The sequence below is a fragment of the Temnothorax curvispinosus genome, unplaced genomic scaffold (genome assembly GCF_003070985.1).
Source record: "Temnothorax curvispinosus isolate PA1 unplaced genomic scaffold, ASM307098v1 QBEX01001498.1, whole genome shotgun sequence".
Taxonomy (NCBI): Eukaryota; Metazoa; Arthropoda; class Insecta; order Hymenoptera; family Formicidae; genus Temnothorax; species Temnothorax curvispinosus.
In genome coordinates, this window is record NW_020211278.1 from 1,714,565 (window position 1) to 1,729,080 (window position 14,516).

At 41.7% G+C, this 14,516-nt stretch overlaps 1 protein-coding gene across 1 annotated transcript in view; it reads left to right on the forward strand.

The window, feature by feature from the left end:
* LOC112464619 (semaphorin-5A) overlaps window positions 1–14,516 on the forward strand; it is an 86,569-nt gene that overhangs the window by 25,065 nt on the left and 46,988 nt on the right. Inside the window, exon 2 of the mRNA XM_025031741.1 lies at window positions 6,800–6,914. Coding sequence (XP_024887509.1) covers window positions 6,824–6,914 — 91 coding nt within the window. The 5' untranslated portion in view covers window positions 6,800–6,823. The remainder of the gene's footprint in view (window positions 1–6,799; window positions 6,915–14,516) is intronic.

The following is a 14,516-nucleotide window of genomic DNA, read 5'->3' on the forward strand; positions in this document are numbered from 1 at the left end:
TTATATTATTTTTATCATAATTTTAATAAAGCATATTCTTAAGCATGAAAGCGATAAGATGAAACCAATCGCCTGTAACGGAACAGAGTATTCACAAAGAGATAAGTCTTTAATCAAAAGGCTCTTGTACAGATAATGCCTTTGACAAGAGTGGATACGAAATGCACGTCGAGATATTAATATTCGAAGGGGCGGTCGCGCGTCCCTTTAAAAGTTTCGGGACCACTGTAGCGCTCGTGTATTATTGCACGTCTTTTAAAAGGTTTACCCTACGGGGACCACCGCGACGTCGTCCGGAATATCTTACGTATAGGAAGGAAGGATATACAAGAAAAACACGGAATTTCATTGACTCCCTTCGTCTTGCGAAAAAGCGAGTCGATTCCCCCCTTTCCTTGTCAAGCACAGACATCCATTAAAACATTTTATTTGTACTTTAGGATCGCATTATACTTGAAGATCACAAAGATATAATCTTAAATTATATTTTGATTTATTTTAATATGCGTAACTCAAATTTAATTATTTTATAATTAGTTTTACAACAAATATTACAACATAATTGTACAACAAATAGCTTGCATGACTCAAATTTAATTATTTTAAAATTAATTTTACAAGAAATATTTAATTACAACTTTCTTCAAAGAAAATTTTTGTAAGTATTAAATAATATTTAATATGCAAAGCGTAAAATATTTCTTTTTTAAGCGATTTCTCAGGCAGAGAAATTTTAATTATTATCCAGCTTAGTTAAAATAATTCAGTTTAAGGAGAAGTGACACTATAAATTTGATATAAAATTGAAATTTTTAACTTTCGTACATCTCCCAAAGTGATGAAGACGCGCAAAATAGTTTATTATCATTAAATATTCCACTTGTCCCAAGAAACCGTTAATGAATTATCGAGTATCGATTTGGAGCTGTTGATGGATCCGTTGATACGTCTACGTGTAAATAAACATAGAAGGTATCGAAAAGCCTTCTCCCTCACGCATTGCACTCAGAATAGGTAGGTACACACGTGTATATACTGTCGCTTTAACCACGTGGGTCCGCTTGTCTCATGTCCTCTTTTATGCCGCTATCTATTCATAGACGAGAAAGCAAGCTGTCATGATGACGAACGTCGAAAGACAAAAGAAATGCAGTGAAAGAATGAGAGAGGCGCGCTAGCGTGTCGTGTAGTTGCATTTTTTATGATTATGTCGTTTCTCCATTTGTTACACAACGTATCCCGGAGCTATCGAGAAAACTTACGAGATCGGATTCTCTTGCTGGCTGAAAATCAATTTTCTTTAAATTTTGTCACAGTTTTTTAATTCAAACAAGTGTAATTCAAAATTATTGCATACATAATTTTTTGTGGTTCTTTAATGCTGTTCTCTAATGTCTGAAACCTTTCTGTATCAAATCTGAATGAATTTATTGTTCAATAATTGCAACTTTACTGACATTAGAACAACGATGTTATCGATGCAACGGCCGATTCTATGTTTCCTAACTTAGAGTCTTTTCCGTTATGTGTGTTAAACATACTTTTTCCGCACTCGGATACATGCATTCTTATCGTGGCGCCAGGCACGGTGCATGTGCAAGGAGGGAAAACGGTGAGGATAAATCGATCATTCGCGACACTATCGCGATCGTATTTGCAACGTCACAGTTGGTCACAGTCCCGGAGTCTCGATCCTGGCGTAAAGGAGCAACTGCTGGCTACTATACCAAGTCGTAGGCGAGGTCGTCGACCTTGCCCGGTCTCTACCGTTCGCCATCGTCTGGTGCCGTCTGTCTCGTGTGGTTCACGACATAAGCAGCGCCTGTGTCCACGTCTACCGCATTCATACACCTGGATCACCGTACACAGGGTGTCCATGACCAACCGCACTCTCTACTGATCTCGTCCGAGTAAATGAGGACGTTTGTTTGAACAAATGTGACGGTTGCTTGAATGGGAAATAATTACGGTCGAATAGTCACGATGAATTATTTCGACGCGCGCGATCAGGAATGTATTATTAGGCAATATTATCTTTCAATATACGAACATACACCGCGGCGTGGCACTCTTTTCATTGTGTAATATGCGAGCGTAATATCGATTTAGTCAACAGTCATATCACGCTGCGATATACCGGTTCTTGCCCGAATATCGATTCGGTATATCCATGCTGCTTGGCGTGCCAAAATATGTTACGGTCTCTCACGGAGACCGGTCTTTTATGAAGACAATCGTTAATCCTTAAAATATTGTATATGCGAAAGTATCACTTCACCATTTACATAAATGATTACGCCGTTATCTACCTGGGAGGGCATATATGACTGAACGATCTATGGGTTGTGATATATTGTATCTACTCTTTATAAAGGAGAATACCTACAGTGAATACATACAGTGAAGAACGTGACAGACTCTGTTTTACAATGATAAAAGAAAGTCATGACTTTAAACAGTTTGATAAATTCGCCGATCGAAATCAAAGGCGTGTAAGGAACATATATCTAGTGCTTTTGTAAAATTCATTAAAACAGATATTCTAGCGAAAAGTGATTTAAAAGTTAGTAAAAAAACAGAACGTTTTTGTCAGACATCCGCCAAATTCGGATGCAAGGTAAAATGTGTGTAAAATGGTGAACAATGCATCGCTGGCGAGCGGCACGGGAAGTGATACCTATTTCTAACTCCTTTACACGCTCCATTCCATCGAATGGTTTATATCGATCGCCCATTGTGTTACCTCTTGTGTACATCCTGACTTTCGGATCGCGTTGTATCGCTCTGTGTGGTCCACACGCGCGCGACTCACGAGCTAAAGTTTTACGAGTTTACCTCGTAGTAAACGCTGAGTGAGGCGCGTCTTACTTCGCATCGGAATAAAATAAGCCGATAGGATATACAGTCTCTTTCTCTGTTCCTCTATGTCTCTCTCTCCGGGATATACACACATATAAATAGGTCGCCGCGGATAGATAGGCGCAGTCGAGCGGGACGCGAGTCCGAGCACAAAATAGCGATAGATCTCAGCACGTCGCAAGACGCCGAGTATAAAGACTAATGGCGTAGTCATAAATGTCCTGCGTTGCTACAGCCCGCGACGAGCAAAGTAACGTTGCACATTTCTTAGATAGGCGAATAGAAACGCGGACGGATAGATACGTGTATTTTGCTACTCGAACCCGAGATCCGAGCGCGATAGAGGCCACGGATGCGAGCGAAATAACGGATGAGTTTAAGCTCGAGCTCGTCGTGTCGTAAGATACGGAGAATACGGAGGATAGTTGAGAATTCATAAACATTGACACGTGAGCTTGCAAACAGACGATAGAGGAATGATTATTGCGAGGCGATAGTGAAATGAAGTCGCGATTAGATTACCAGACAAAGAATATAGTGATTGCTCTAATCAACTTCGTTCTTTGGCGGGTTAACGCGCGGTCAAGTTCTGGGAATAAGTAACGATGTCTATTGCATAGATAGAAATCCGAAATAATGATGAAATTTAGAAACTCTGTAGCAATATTTAGTAAAAAATCGCGAATCTTGTATGTGGTTTAATGGAGATCAGACATCAACTCTCTGGAGCTCCCAATATAGAATGTATCTAACGATTTATACAAAATATTCTTAATAATATTTAATTTAAATTGTCAATACTCAAAATTATCTTAAAATTGTATAGATAAAGTAAAATAAAATTTAACTTAACATGTATTGAAGGATAAAAGAATCAGGAGCAAAATTATTAATTTATTCTCAACGAATAAATTTGCTTTTTCTCACAGGAAATATATTATTCTTTTCTCAGGAAAGATGAGAGAGAAACAATTACATTCCATGACATGGACATACATATGGTCATAAATGTATACATAAATAGACGTGTGCAGTTTTACTTTGTAGTTTGTATCGATTCGCGAGTTTCACATGATAGACGAATTAAGGAGAGCATGCTTTCCACTTGATATTAACATCTGAAACGCTGAGTACACAGCCTAACAAATTACCGCATGTACACATATTACATGCATTTATCAGGTTAATTAGGTAGATATTTCTTCTTCGCCATGTAGACGCTCTTCGATAATAATATGACGTCCCCTTTAGATATTTCGTTGACCCATTCATCATTGATGTGCATATACATAAATCCACAGATGCACTTTTAATAACGTATAAACTTACGCGACCGTCGTCGTCGTCTGCAACGATTGAACGTTTATTTGATTTGCGAGAACCGCTAAATCTGTGTCTTCGACATGAGATATCGTTCAATCACTCTAAACTGATTCGTTATCGCAAATACAAATATATAATCCCTATGACTATCTATCAATATCGCTCGGTATAAATATTTTATTTGAGATAGCGTTGGTAGTAAGCTGGTGGATACTTAAATAAATAAAGATAAAGCATTTTTCCTTCCTTTTTTTTTAAATGCGAGTTTTTCTAAAATTCCGTCGCTGCTGTGTAAGCGGCTTTGCTTCTATATCTAATCCTCCAAACTCTAAAGTCGACGATCGAGCGAGTATAACGACACAAGAGGTGAGACGTAAGGTCAATCTGTCAGAATCACGCGGTCCAGCTATGACATTTATGAATATCGATGCGTGACGTACAACATAGCGATTTTGCCATACAGTATTCTCCTGCCTCACGACGCCAAGACGAATAAATCATCTCGCGGGAGATGCGGCGCGCGTACGCGCATCTGCATTCCTCGGGAGCCTCGCGTGCATTAAGGTCGTTCCGATCGCTGCCGGGGTGTGAATGCACACGTACGGATACTCCGTCTGCCACCTTTTTTTTTTCCTCGTCGCCGCCAGGCCTGGAACGAATTGGGATGCGATAATCGCGGCTGACCGTTGTAAAATAAGCGTAAAAGGAAGAGATCGACCGAATTATCATATAATCCGAGACCGTTTTTACGCGATCATCGTCGCGGAACGGGGCGGATAGAATCACCTTTGAAATTTCAGAGAGTTAATAATTTTTTTTCTATAATGTATACTCCCGCGGCAATTTATTGCGGTTTATTTTCCATATAGATCTGCTGGGTCATGTTTTTATTATGACAAGCAGGATTGTCAGAAAATAATTTTATGAAAAAAATGTTGGCTTTTATTTTTCTATTTGTACTATACATTTGTCAAAATCATATGGATACAGTTCTAATTTGTCAAAATAATATAAATGGATACAGTTCTAATTCGGCGAATTATTGATATAATGTTTTATCCACTGATACTATTCCGTTGTTTTTTTTACGGTGCTCTTTTCTGCACAAAGAAAGCGTGATGCCTTTGTAATATTTGATCGAGTACATGTTCGTTCGTCAGATAGTCACGACAGTTTTTTGTGGACGGACTGGAACGAGTAACAAAGGTGGACGTTAATTGACAGGACAGAAGCGTCGTTGTTGATCCGAGAGTGCTCCGGGTCGCATAATTAATTACCGTCCATCGAGAAGGGCGGTAGCACTGGTGAGATATAAAGCTTCTCTGGAGGGATCCCAGCCAGCGTGTCCGATCCGGTCGCGATTTTTGTCCGATCTCAAGGCGATCCGGTAATTATTCGACGTAACGATACTGCGTCGTAAGAAGCCGATTCTACGACTGGCGCACTAACTTGGCCATCCTTTTAGCCGAGCGATAATTGGATTTGATGCTAGGCTACACTCTTCGTCTTCGTTACGACGCTTCTGTTGTCGATTAACCTTCTTTTGCTTAGATACGCCGCTGAAAGAAACAATTCTCAACAGAATGATAAAAGAAAAGAATTGCAATAAGAAGAAAAAATTTTAATTAAGAAATCTTACTGCTATTATCTTTCACTCACAAATGTAAGAAGAAAGAGAGAAAGAGAGAAAAAGCTATTAATGTCTTAACGTTGAGTAAATCTACCGCGAAACAAATGATTGTATACGTCTTGTACCACAATCAGAAATTCTCGCGCAACTTTCTCATATTGTCACATTTAACATAGTTCCTACTTTTTTCTTATGTGGTTAACATAGTTTCTGAAATTAATACGACTTTATTAACTCATCGAACCATGCAGTTACTTAAATCACCAGCACGCCGCAACCTAATCGCCGCGCGCGACTCACGGATTTAATCACCGCGATACGATTCATTAACGGCTATAGTAAGACAGTGAAAATGATCTCGAAGCTTTTTCCGGACCGACTAGATGAGCCGACTTAATTGGTGGACATTATGTGATACACATGAGTAGGCGACTAACCACGCTGCCGAGAGTCGTTGAAACGGAACGGTCGTTGGTGGAATCGCATCGTCTGTGGATTACTCAGAGATGGCCCAATCGATCTTAATCTTGCCATCGATAACCGTGCGGTTTATCTTCGCGCAATTAATTGCAGCGTGCCCGCTCGCACGTAGAAAACGTCCAAGGCCGTCTCGTTGGACGTGGCCTAACGGCACGGACATGTAAATGTCAAGGAAATGGACGAAGAGAGAGCCTACCGCTCTCTCTTTCTCTCTCGCATCTCTCGACTTGTTCTCTCTTTTCTTTTTCTCTTATTTCTCTCTCTCTCTCTCTCTCTATTTCTCACACTCTCTCACTCTCTGTCTTTCTTCCCAGCTATTTCTCCGACTATTTCGCTCTTTTCCCAATATCCCACCATTAGTCAGGCTTTCTCGACCCCGGTAGTGAGTGCTACCCGAGATGCCTCGCGTCCCAATTAGAAGCCTGATAATCGATTCCGGCCCACTCCCACACGATCCGTAAAAGGATCAGACGCGTCAGAATAAAAAATCGATGTTTTGCGTTGCAGAAGCGGGGACCGCACGTGACCAAGATGGAGCGGTGGACCGTGTACACGATGACGTTGCAGATTCTCGCCGCCATCGTTCGTGCTACCGAGGATTTTCGCCACGTCTCGTACGAAGGTAAGAAGCTACTTAAAGGACGCGGATATATTCATATCGACATTTATTCAGCGTACCGTGTTATTGCAAAAGATCTTGTTTACCTATTTGTTATCTTTGAATTATACCTCTGAGTTCTGTAATCACGCAAGGAAGATTTGTTATCTTGCCGATTTAACGGTTCCAATTGGTAGCCACGTATAAAATCTGGTAGTCGATCGAGTAATCGCTGCTGCAGCTGATCGATTTATGCACGATTCACGGAAATCGCGATCGAATCTCAAATAGCGTCCCGGACGTATACGATAACCGTGAGCATCGATAATTTCTCTCCCGCGATCCCGTTAATTATTTTATCGCTTAAGCTAATTCGGAGTAACCGCGAGTCGATTACGCACACATCCGATAATCCGCTCACGCGTTATCGATAAGAGCGACGATCGCTCGGCGATTCGCCGTCGAGTTTCGCTGGGCGAGTGAACAGGATCGGCGAGTTTCTAGCCGCGATTATCTGAGAAAACGGGAGCACTCCTACGGACCGCGACAGAAATACACCTCATTCATCAAAGTGCGCATTATTGCGCCAGGTGCGTTATCGGCACCGTTAAAAATGCCACGCGCGCCATTCTCAAGCAGATCTACGAAAGATCGATCGGCCGTGCGTTCCCGCACGTAGCCGCGACGGATCGAGATCTTTGATCGCGAATCGAGGAAATTTTGCACTTGATTTTTGGCGGAAGACATCAATCTGCCCGTTAATACAATAACGCTCAAAATCTTTTAACCATCAATCGCTCTGATCGGTAACAGCCGCGCCAACGAATTCAATAACTTCAATTATTTATTTTTCATTCGTTTATTTGACAGCGGAAAAGCTCGATAATTCACAGTTGTTTGCTGTAATAACATTGCAATTCCCAGTGTTGAGTTATTGCGCTTTGAATTAAAGAAAGTTTGTTCGAAATGAACTCTGAAAGGCAACAGCCTGCTTCGCATTCTTTCAATTCAACTCGGCGAGAGAGTATAATTTCCGGTAGTAACTTTGCAATTATGCGTTCGACGGAGTTCGACGGAAAAGCCCGATTCGTCAAAGTGTCATTAACGGGAAAGCGATAAAGGGGAAGGATATTCTACGTATCGATAATGATGTATCGGCGACGAAGCGATCGAGATTGCCGCGTGAAATCGTGCATAATCGTCAAAAGTAGGTAAATTTCCTCTAGGAGAGTAAATGCCCTCCAGCCGCACGATTTCCGTCCCGGAAGACGGGCATAAATCCGTGGCGAGCGAGCGGGTCGAGCCGACCTGGGACGTTTATGCAAATTTAATTTCGCCCATAACCGCTTCTCTACGATACGTCGACGTGTCGGGTAGGCATGGCTAATCGATAAAAGAGAATATATCTCCGCGCGCGGTGTGTGTCGCGCGCGCAACGCACGGTGTCCAAGATCGAGCCCATTAACATCTCGCAAAAATGTCGGACATTCAGGGCACTTATCGCAAGCAATGACCCACAATGTACAGTTACCACGTAGGCGAGCTCCCAGCTCGATTATCGCGCACTTCGCGGCCCCGCGGAGAGAAAACGCAGATCGTGTTGAAGATGTGGGACGTGTGGTCGCCTGTATATGGATGGAGAACAGACGCCACGCCCGTCAAGCGGAAAACCTTGTATCGACCCCGGATTTAAATCCTAACGAGCTTAATGGATCATTCCTAGCTCCCGACGGGCGTGCGGTAGCCCGTCTTTTTCTCGGCTCTTCTCTCCGCCTTCCTTTTTTCACCTAATAACGCTCCGGTGTCGGAATCGCGAAGAGGAAGACGTGGAAAGATCACTCGGCGCGCAAACCCGTGATTTCCATTTGCACGTAAAACACTTCCCGCGGGTCGCTCGACGATGGCTTCGATCCCCCGGCGACTACGGACGATGCGACAGTCTCCCGCAATAATCGTGAGGCCTGTATTAAGTTGGATCACGATTTTGTTACGGTTTCCCGCGCTTCTCGTGGTCGCCGTCACGTTTTGAGTCGCGCGCGGAATGCGGAATATGGCTATTAAAAAACAGTGGCTTCGTGTATCTCCCGAGTCGATTAAAATAATGTGATTATAACATTACTGATTTCTCTTCAAATTCTTTCTTTGCTTAATGACAAAAATATAGAGAGTATTATATTTTATATAATAAAGTTGTGGCTGTAATGTTGATTAAAACAGCAACATGTATCGCCCATGAAAATGTATGTCGGCCTGAAATCAAAGGTCGCACGCTTTTTTCCCACATTGGAAAATAAAACTATCATCGTGTTTAGTCCGTTCGGGCAAACGTACGGCATTGGCGATAGCCTCGGAATGTCGTTATGATAATTTGTGATCCTGCGGCAAACCATTCCGCTTCTCGCAGAGAGAACAATCGCCGACAAAACAACAGCACATATGCGCGCTGATAATACTTACGCGCGCGTAATGTATGAGATATTTCTGTTTCCGTGAATTGCTTTCCGCGCAATCTGCGTTCCTGGGGATTTAAATCTCCGCTTAATAACGACGGTATCGGTTGATATTTATTGCTATTTGCGAAAGCGGCATCTGTTGCGGTTGTTGACTAACAAAATGAAATTGAAAACCCGTCTTTTAATGCAAATTATTATTCAATTTAATTCGATGTTTATTGATCGGTCGTGCAAAATATGTCCCTCTTTCGTACAGCAAATGTGGGAGTTACAGGACGTGTTGAAAAGTAACACGTGTTTCAGAGGAAATAATAAAACAGAGTGCAAAGTTTAAAAAAAAACATTAACTTAATCCAATCCGGATTTAATAAGCAGATATGCGGGTATAGATAGAGTATCATTTATTCTCCGCTATATCTCTTTGTTATGAAATTCAATTGTACTGACTCATACACTTTTCAAAACAAACGATCCGATTGTTGAGAGTTCCCCGCGTGAGTTTTTAAGTCTTGAACTATGATAAATTCTCCCACTCATTCTGATCAGTCGCGCGAATAATAGTCATGATACTCCGTTATGGTCTTTCTCTCTTTCTCTCGCCAATGGATCTTTTTTTTTTGTCATTGTGTGGGTATCGTTGTGCGGCTAGGCGTTGTAATTGACCACATTGTTAACGTTCACGAAAGCGACGAACGTTATTTATAACGGTATCGGGTTGCTAATATGCGGCGAACATCAACGAGTCGATATCAGATCTCGGGAATGTCTTACGCAAGAACGGTTAACGCGAAAGAAATTTGCAGGCAGAAGTTCGCTCGTTAAAACACCTCACACGATTGGCGTCAGGAGGCAACGACACCAGGTGTATAGTGTATACGATATGCTTATACAGGACGTCGTGTTCCTGTAACGGTATTATTTGCGCACTGTCCGGATAGCATACGGCGATAGCCCAATACCTATGGTAGAATATGCATTGAGTAACTAAATACACTTCGCTTTGTGGCCAGCAAAAGAACATTAGCACGAAACAGCGCGGTAGTCACACGGTAACCATTCATGTTCGTCACATTATTTTAATATTATTAATGTGTCACTGCGATTTTGAACAGAAAAATCCTTTATATCCTTTTTTTAAGATAAAGAATAATGGATTCCATGAAAATCAGAATTAAGATTTGTTATTTTGTACTTTTCCTAGTCTAAATATTTTGTAGCAATTTATACAGAGTTTTTCTCGAAGAACAGGAAGTAGAAAAAAAAGTCACGTTATTCCTCAGTGTGAAATGCAATTACATCGCGGAATGACGAGAGCCTTGTTTCATGGGGGAGAGACGTTACTCGATTCTAATTAAATTCCGAATACACAGGGGCACAGACCGCGCTCAGATTGCGAACGAGCTTGTTAAGCGCTCTATTGCACGTCGAAAATGACAAAGCAATTCTCTTCTAATTATCCCGGTATAAGGTACGTCGAGAGGGTACATTGTACTTGTGCTGGAAGGATTGCTTTCGTTCCGCTCCTGAGAACCGGCGGCGATTGTTTGCGGTGCGTCCGTACAAACGGGTTGATTCGCGAGGGAAATAGTCTTCAGCCGACCGTGGAAGTCCTCCGGGTATCGACCGCAATGTCTCGATTACGGAAAGCGATCCGCTTAAGACGCGATTACGCAATCGTATACCCCTTTCGTAACGCATATCTGTTCGCGCGAAAACGCATAAAAAATTTTTTACGAAAGCGGACGCGTTTAATATGTACGTAAATGATCGTTTTTTGTTAACAAGATAATATACATTTTGCGAAATAAACGACCGCTCATTGGAGAGACAAGTTTCAATCGGCAGTGCATGAAAAATGTGTCTTAATCGCGAGTAATATACTCAACAAGGTAAAGAGAATATAAAGTGGCAACTGTAATAGGAAGAGAACAACACGTTATATAAGAAGGGCAAGGAAGATAATCCAAAATTGTACACTAATGCATATAAATGATGCATATAAATTCGCTTTGTTTAACATGAAGATGAATTATGTTTATCTGGATGCTATGATATTCAGTTATTATTATAACTAAAATCGAGAATTAACTTCTATAAATTCTGCAAAACTTGAGGATCTCACGAGACTTTTTTTTGTAGGGCAGGGTAAAACCACAGGGATAATTTTAACAGAGTCTCGAAGGCTGATTTCCCAACTGAAATACCATCGAAACCAAACGTCGAGATTTTCCTGCCGCGCTCACCGCGCCCTTTTGCCGTGTTTCGCAGTCGCGCCACGTTGCCCCGGGGTTTATGGGGTGCATAAATTCATACTAGCAATGCTCTGTGTCGCGTGGCATAGCGTGGCACGCGGGCTGGCGCCACCGATAATTACCGTTTTGCCGTTTACAGCTGCGTTTTGCGCGGGACCACCCGCGCCAGTTTCTGCCGCCGTGCCGTGCCCCTCGCGGCGATTGTAAGCTGCGATTGTAAGCGAGTCTGTAATTTTATTTTCGCCAACATAAAAGCCGGACGTCATTGATATATTGGAAGCAGCTAGCTTGCAGCTATACGACTCGATCCCGATTTCCTCGCTCGCTTTTCTCTCCCTTAATTGCCGCGCGATGTCCCCGGCAATCGAGGCTATCGGATCAAACGCCTACGACACAAAATGAAATTCCCCGTTCTCTCTGTTCCTTTATTTTCGTTTGTGGTTACGACTCGAAAGCGTGGAGATGTCCCGTTGATTACCGAGGCGTGAATAAAAAGTCGTTTTATATACCGCCCCCGTGGACAGCCGAAGGCTGCTGGAAATGAAGCGGGAAATGTATTCCTGTGTGTGTTTCTCGTTACATCGACGTCGAAAGCAGGATTCCATTTTGGCCGACGGCGCCTTAAAAGAACGCGATCGTGTGCACTGATTTACTAAGTCCACCGTTTCTGTATCATTCTCTTAGCAAAACATATATGGACTTGAAGGATGGACCCTTCTTTCGACGACCTTTTTTTCGTTCCTTCTTTCATCTTTTAACATTTACGACATTAATGCACGCACTCATTGCGTTTACGCAACTATTTACGAATTAATCCTTGAGTGTATTATTACCCTTCCCCTACTTCTTTATTTTCTTTATTTCTTACGCTCTTTGTTTTTACTCTCTTACTTAATTTTTTTTCTACACATTTATTCATTTAAAGATTAAAATGCACATACCTATGCTAGCTGCTTGTCTTTCAAAGAGGTACACGCAAGACACGGTGGAAATTTATGGCGAAAAATCGTGCGCCGTTTGTCTCGAAAATGTACGTGCGCGAAACTTTTCTTGCTGACAAAACACATGTTCGTGACATTCAAGGTTTCGCGTCGAAGCGAAAAAGAAAGGCGGTGCAGCGATTTGCAAGGCGTCAAAACATCACGTAGACGGCGCAAACTTGGAGTTGCGTTTTTGCCTACAATGTCTACAGTGTCTACAATGTCTACAAGCATGCAGAAAATGTGTTGACATATTTGAGCTACTTTTAGTTGTTTCTTAAGATTAACTATAGCAACACAACCGCGTAACGCGATATCAGTGAGATATTTTTGTAATATTCTGTAATTATTTTTATTAATTTTATATCTATGTAATTATTATCATTAATTTGTATATATATAACCGTCTTTACAAGATTTTTTTTCTATTTCATTACTTGAACTTTCGCTTTCTGCAGATATTTTACGATACATAACTCAGTCATACTTTTTTTACAATTATACGATTGTAAATCCACCTTCCGTAATCTTACGCCAGGTTAAGGGTTAACATAGACGCTTCTTTAATAGTCTCATATTTTAAATATAACCCGCAGTTTAGTTTAATCACGGCTTTGCATCGCGCGCTCGTATATTCTCTAGGAACGAACTATGTTAAAGCCGCAATTATCTCCCATCTACGATCACGTATTGCTTTCTTCGTTTTATGTTGGATAATTTCCCCGCGAGATTTCGTATACTTAGGAAATGAAAGTTAAGCCGAAACGATTGCTGTACTAACATTCTACTCCTGTTCTCTTCACTTCCGAGGAAAGGAGTGGCTAACGGCACGGACGGGTCGTATACCGACGAGAGCAAAATGCCGTAAATCTCGGCGCAGCGCGATAAATCACGCATTTATTTTCGCTCCACGTTTCATGAAAGCTCGCGAGGTTTTCCACGGAAGCCCGTTGTGCTCCTCCATCCTCCCTCGTATGCACACGAGTCTCGTTACGCGACGCAGTAGCGACCGACCGCGGTGGTCATCGATGTTCTCCAGTTCACCGGATAAGGTAAACGAGTACCTCGAGTCGTAGAAATGTGTATTATTCAAGAGAACAATCTATCGAACGAAAATTTGCATTTTCTTATGAACAATTGCATTGATGTATAATATTCTTATCGTAAGATGTTTATTTACTTCATTGTCACGTTTGCCTTCCAACTGTTGAACTTTGACTTATTATAATCTGTTAATGTTGATTGATTAAGGATGACCCCCCTTACAATATTTTTATATAATGTATAAAAAACATGTTATTGTTTTTTAATATAGGAAAGTATCAAACGATTAATGCAACGGTTACGTAATTTACGTATTATGGCTACATTGTGACAGGAAATTCTGAACTCAACGTCTCGCAGTCTAAACTCTCGGGGATTCGCGTTAGAATAAGACGATATTTAACTAACATTAGAATTAAACTTAGCGCTAGGGTAGCAATGTATCGTCCGGCGGCCAATGAGCGTCGGCCTTGCCGCGCTGGTGGCGATTTTCCCCTCTCCCGAACCGGCCGCACCACAGGAGGCCCCCGGAAAAGCACGACCGAACACTCTCTGTGTGAGCATCGTGCGAGAAGGTCTAAATCTAACCTGTTAAGACGTCGTCAAATCGTATTGTAAGACGTCGTCAATTTGTCAAGAAGCGATCGCACGGAGGGTCAATTTTGTAAAGCGCTGTTGAAAGTTGTCGAAAGGTCGCACGGAGAGTCGATCTCTGAGAGTTGTGATTGCCAGGTAAAACAATAAAGGAAATTAATTCTTATCAAAACGTAAGTAGTAATCTTCAGTTCCGTCAATTATTTCCATTTCTTGGTATCTCCTGTTTCCTGGGTCACCCAATCGAACCAATTTATTGAATAAATTAGAGTTTGTTAGTTCTCATAAAACTAACTGGCGCCC